We start from the raw sequence: 5,943 nt of genomic DNA, 5'->3' as shown, positions 1-5,943 counted from the left end.
ATGACTATGAAGATCATCCTCTATATTCTTCTCATCTCCTTGGTATCAGCAAGACCTTTTCCACCACTAAAAGCTCTTCCAAGAGCTACCAACCATGACCAAGGAGTCAGGATCCCATTGTACATGATGAACCTTTATCAGACTCTGCAAGGAAATAATAAGGAAACGAAAAGACCAGAAAATTTCATTCTAGAGGAGTCCGATACTGTCCAGAGTCTTCCTGCAAAAGGTGAGCCCAAGTTTATTATAATCCTGTGTCTTCTAGGTTATTTATATCTATTGATTATAATTTTGTAATATTTTGTTTCTAATATACATCCTTACTACTTTTTATCTAATCTGATTTTTAGCTACAAAAATGATAAGGGGTATGGAGGGTTTTAGTTATGAGTAAAGATTAAAACTGGATTTATTTAGTCTGGAAAAGATACGACTGAGAGGGAACATGATTCATTTATATAAATATATGCATCCATTCCAAAAATATGCTGGAAAGTTGTCTCGAGTTAATTCAAATCAAAGGAGGTTTGTCTCAAGGTTTAATCACCAGAAGCGATAGGGCTTTTTTATTCTGAGAACTGTCAATCTGTGGAATAGCCTGCCTCAGGCGCTGGTCACAGCAGGGACAGCAGAGAGCTTTAAGAAGGGTCTAGATGCCTTTTTACACCTAAATAACATTGATGGTTATGTTATATAGAAATGTTCCCTCTAAATCCCTTCCTCATCCAATCCCTTCCCTTCCTTGGTTGAACTTGATGGGCATGTGTCTTTTTTTAACTTTATAAACTATGTAACTATGATCAAATTAGAATTTGAACATTCTATATGAAGGGTGCCAATTGGCTATAATTGAGTAAAATCATGTAACTTGTATCTTATCGATTCCAGAAGTCTTAATTTTCTTTTCTTTTTTTTTAGATTTCACTGTGGAAGATAATCATTGGTCATTAACTTTTGACCTCACCCCTATCTCAAGAACTGATGAACTACGAATGGTTGAACTCCGGGTTCATCTTCCACCATTGATAAAACCCAGAAACATAACAGTGGACATCTACCATGTCAACAATGGTCAAAACAAGCTCTTTTTAGGATCAGTCATGACAAGTATAACTGATATTGAAAATAAGTCCTGGACAACTTTCAATGTCACTAAGATGATAGAGAGTAGTCTTGTTTGGGGGAAGAGACTAAGGAACCACGAAGATGAGGATATGAAGACAGTAGACATGTCTGATATAAATTACTCAAGAAAGATTAAGAAGCGTGATGCCTCTCTTCTAGAAACCACCACCGATCAAGCGATCATTGTGTTTTTTACTAAGAATAAGCTATTTTCCAAACCAGATACCCCAAGCCTCATCAAAAAACTGGCAGTAAGTAGTGTAAAGATGTTCGCATTTCCTAAAAACACAAAGACCAAGACTGAAGGCCACATGAGAAATTCAGGCAGAGTTTCACACATGTCAATAGGACACCACAAACCTTCATGTAAAAAGGTGGACATGGTGGTGGACTTCAAAGAACTTGGATGGGGCAAGTGGGTAATCTACCCCCAAAAATATAATGCCTACCGATGTGAGGGAACCTGCCAGTCACCACTAAAGGCCTCAAAGACAAGAAACCATGACTACATTAAGGTAAGGTTACTATTTTCCAGTTAAACATCTATAATATTGTTGTGTATTCTTAGAGTCGTTTTTTTTTTTTTATATATTGTGATTTTTAACATTTAGAACATTAATTTTAGTGATACTTTTTAAAGTCACCTTTTATTTTATTTTTTCATATTTGCTAAAACTATCGTTAGAATATTGTAAGCAATTTATCAGTTACGGTAAAGTGTTGTCCATGGACCAAGGCTGACCATAGAATAATCAGTCAGAGCCTCCCTTTTGCTTGCAGATCCCCACCATGTGGATGACTTCTACTCACTGCTAATCATGTTCTATTCATCATACAAATCAATTTCAATATTATTTGTTTATACATGAAAATTAATTTATTTATTTATTTTTTTGCTTTTCGCAGAGTTTCATGAAGTTGAAAGATTCGGAGAGAATGGAATGTTCTTCATGTGTTCCTGTCAAGATGAAGCCATTGTCCATGATGTTTCACGAGAATAGACACCTTGTTGTAAGACACCACGACGACATGATCGTCGAAGAGTGCGGATTTCAGGGAAGACATTAATTTAAGATTTTTTTTTATTATTATGGACTTTGATAAAGACAAAACCTAATTTATATTTTGAATGAACGAATCTACATTTCTAAATGACAATGTAGATAATTCCTCACGTTGAGGTAGGACAGATTTTTTTCTTTTGAAGATCTGTGTTCAAGACACGTAATAAACACTTAGTATTACTATGGATTACTTCTCTATGAATTTAGATATAGGATCAGTGTCGGACTGGCCCACCAGAGTCCCAGAGGATCCTCCGGTGGGCCCTGGCTCAACCCAATACTGAGCCCCAGAGGTCCATCAGAAAACAACACAATTTGAAGGCTATTTAGATTATGTTAGTTAGTAGACTTCCTACTGTTCCAAATCGACATGGAATATTGGGTGATATTGTTCTTGTACAGATTCTTTTCCAGTACGCATCAATAAATACATTTAATCTTTAAACTGCTTTGTGTTTTTACTGTGATTTTTTTTTTTATAATGTTGGGATGAACATTTTACATTGTTGGACTCAAGCACATGCCTATATTATATTATAGGCCCACCCCCGGGTTTGAGCTTTCATTCTTCCTGTATACAATGATATGAGATCACTGTATCTTATTTCATGCCACCATCGTGTTTAATTTTCTTAAAATTTTCAATAAATTAAAAAAAAATTGTGTGGATTAGTCTACCTGAAGACGCTGTTCAGTAACACAATGCCATATGGAAGAACCATCTGTTGGCACACAATCCTCCTATGGCAGTAAGGTAGTGAGCAATAGGAGCTCTGCATGACTACATACAGTCTCAATGGTCATGTCAAGAAAAATATGTTAAACCAGCCGTTTTCTATGTAGGTGTGGCCTAAAGTCGGGAGGCGAAAGATTTGGCCATGTTGTCCTGAGACTGAATGATCTTTTTGTATATTTATACCAGGTTAATAGGGTTATGCTGGAAAAACGCTGAATAGTCTCTACCACGTTTAAAAGGGTCATTGCAGAATTTAGATATTCCTCCAATACTAACACTGACACAACTATAAACACAGAGGGGCATATTTATCAGGACCTCTGCGCACCGCCACTGGCGCAGAGGCCCTGAGATAATCGCAAATGCTAGCTTATTGCTAGCTTTTGCGATTATTTTCCCCAATCCGCCAAATTCACGCCAGTGGGGCGTGAAGGGGGGGCGCGGCCGGCCGAGCGGGGGGCGCGGCCGGACGGGAGTGGGCCGGTGCGGGGCGTTACTGTCCCCGCGCCTGCGCACTCGCTGCTCCCGGCGACTTTTCATACGTGAAAAGTCGCCGGTTGCGTTTTTTTCTACGCCAGGCAGCCTCTTCATGTATCGGGCTGCGAATTTGCAGCGGCGGGGCTATCATACGCTATCAGAGTCACTGAATGTGGATCCTAAACCATACAGTTTAATAGATAACATTTTACCTAATAGCAATGTGGTCTGTATTCAGGAGCCCATAGCAAAAATAAGGTTTGGACCCCCTGTCTATATTATGAAAATGTATATGCAGTGCTCCCCCATTAATTCAAAGAGCTTACAGTCTATGAGGATGAGGGGTGACACAAGAGATTACAGTCTATGAGGATGAGGGGGTGACACAAGAGCTTACAATCTATGAGGATGAGGGATGACACAAGAGCTTACAGTCTATGAGGATAAGGGGTGACACAAAAGCTTACAGTCTATGAGGATGAGGGGGTGACACAAGAGCCAAGAGCTTACAGTCTATGAGGATGAGGGGAGACACAAGAGCTTACAGTCTATGGGGATGAGGGGTGACACAAGAGCTTACAGTCTATGAGGATGAGGGGTGACACAAGAGCTTACAGTCTATGAGGATGAGGGGGTGACACAAGAGCTTACAGTCTATGAGGATGAGGGGGCGACACAAGAACTTACAATCTATGAGGATGAGGGGGTGACACAAGAGCTTACAGTCTATGTGGATGAAGGGGTGACACAAGAGCTCACAGTCTAAGAGGATGAGGGGGTGACACAAGAGCTTACAGTCTATGAGGATGAGGGGGTGACACAAGAGCTTACAGTCTATGAGGATGAGGGGGTGACACAAGAGATTACAGTCTATGAGGATGAGGGGTGACACAAGAGCTTACAATCTATGAGGATGAGGGGTGACACAAGAGCTTACAGTCTATGAGTTTAAGGGGTGACACAAGAGATTACAGTCTATGAGGATGAGGGGTGACACAAGAGCTTACAGTCTATGAGGATGAGGGGGTGACACAAGAGCTTACAGTCTATGAGGATGAGGGGGCGACACAAGAACTTACAATCTATGAGGATGAGGGGGTGACACAAGAGCTTACGGTCTATGTGGATGAAGGGGTGACACAAGAGCTCACAGTCTAAGAGGATGAGGAGGTGACACAAGAGCTTACAGTCTATGAGGATGAGGGGGTGACACAAGAGCTTACAGTCTATGAGGATGAGGGGGTTACACAAGAGCTTACAGTCTATGAGGTTGTGGGGGTGACACAAGAGCTTACAGTCTATGAGGATGAGGGGGTGACACAAGAGCTTACAGTCTATGAGGATGAGGGGGTGACACAAAAACCTACAGTTCATGAGAAGGAGCGGGTGATACAAGAGCTTACAGTCTATGAGGATGAGGGGGTTACACAAGAGCTTACAGTCTATGAGGATGAGGGGGTGACACAAAAGCTTACAGTCTATGAGGATGAGGGGGTGACACAAGAGCTTACAGTCTATGAGGTTGTGGGGTTGACACAAGAGCTTACAGGCTATGAGGATGAGGGGGTGACACAAGAGCTTACAGTCTATGAGGATGAGGGGGTGACACAAGAGTTTACAGTCTATGAGGATGAGGGGTGACACAAGAGCTTACAGTCTATGAGGATGAGGAGGCAACACAAGAGCTTACAGTCTATGACAGTGATGGCGAACCTTTTGGAGATAGAGTGCCCAAAGTACAACCTAAACTAACTTATATGTTGCAAAGTGCCAACATGACAATTTAAGCAGTAACCTATTGATCCCTGCTGTATCACATGTTTCAATCGTATTGGTGTCATGATTTCCCCAATACAGTAGAAAGATGATGGAGAAATTTGGATTGTAGCTTCCCTCCAGGGTGCCCTGAAGAGGAAGAATCAGGGGGCCCAGAGCAGGAACTCCAACAATAATCTGTCTCTATCCACACCTTCTCGTTCCTGCTGTAACCATTGCAGCCAAGGATGTCACTTTAAAATGGGAAGTCCTGGACCGCAGGAGGAAGCCTTGAGTCCTGTCTGGCAAACTCTGTGTTGGGGTGAAGGCCTGGGTGCCCACAGAAAGGGCTCTGAGTGCCACCTCTGGCACCCGTGCCATAGGTTCGCCACCACTGGTCTATGAGGATGAGGAGGTGACACAAGAGCTTACAGTCTATGAGGATGAGGGGGTGACACAAGAGCTTACAGTCTATGAGGATGAGGGGGTGACACAAGAGCTTACAGTCTATGAGGATGAGGGGGTGACACAAGAGCTTACGGTCTATGAGGATAAGGAGGTGACACAGGAGCTTACAGTCTATGAGGATGAGGGGGTGACGCAAGAGCTTACAGTCTATGAGGATGAGGGGTTGACACAAGAGCTTACAGTCTATGAGGATGAGGGGGTGACACAAGAGCTTACAGTCTATGAGGATGAGGGGGTGACACAAGAGCTTACAGTCTATGAGGATGAGGAGGTGACACAAGTGCTTACAGTCGGAGGATTAGAAGGTAACACAAGAGC

General features: G+C 42.2%; 1 protein-coding gene across 1 annotated transcript; it reads left to right on the top strand.

The window, feature by feature from the left end:
• Positions 1 to 2,193, top strand: LOC140128519 (nodal homolog 3-A-like). The gene is made up of 3 exons (XM_072150216.1): positions 1 to 229; positions 919 to 1,640; positions 2,032 to 2,193. The coding sequence occupies exons 1-3, from the start codon at positions 1 to 3 to the stop codon at positions 2,191 to 2,193; spliced, it is 1,113 nt and encodes a 370-aa protein (XP_072006317.1).
• The last annotated feature ends 3,750 nt before the right edge of the window (positions 2,194 to 5,943 follow it).

This window comes from Engystomops pustulosus, chromosome 4 (genome assembly GCF_040894005.1).
Source record: "Engystomops pustulosus chromosome 4, aEngPut4.maternal, whole genome shotgun sequence".
In the NCBI taxonomy this organism is placed as follows: domain Eukaryota; kingdom Metazoa; phylum Chordata; class Amphibia; order Anura; family Leptodactylidae; genus Engystomops; species Engystomops pustulosus.
Note: the sequence above shows the minus strand (reverse complement) of the source record. Positions and strands in the feature narration are given on the sequence as shown.

What these genes read in the sequence shown, in the direction of transcription:
- LOC140128519 (XM_072150216.1), top strand. Translation starts at nt 1, where the DNA reads ATGACTATGAAGATCATCCTCTATATTCTTCTCATCTCCTTGGTATCA. An exon ending in CCAGAGTCTTCCTGCAAAAG is followed by an intron (nt 230 to 918) that starts GTGAGCCCAAGT and finishes CTTTTTTTTTAG; the next exon opens with ATTTCACTGTGGAAGATAAT. An exon ending in GAAACCATGACTACATTAAG is followed by an intron (nt 1,641 to 2,031) that starts GTAAGGTTACTA and finishes TGCTTTTCGCAG; the next exon opens with AGTTTCATGAAGTTGAAAGA.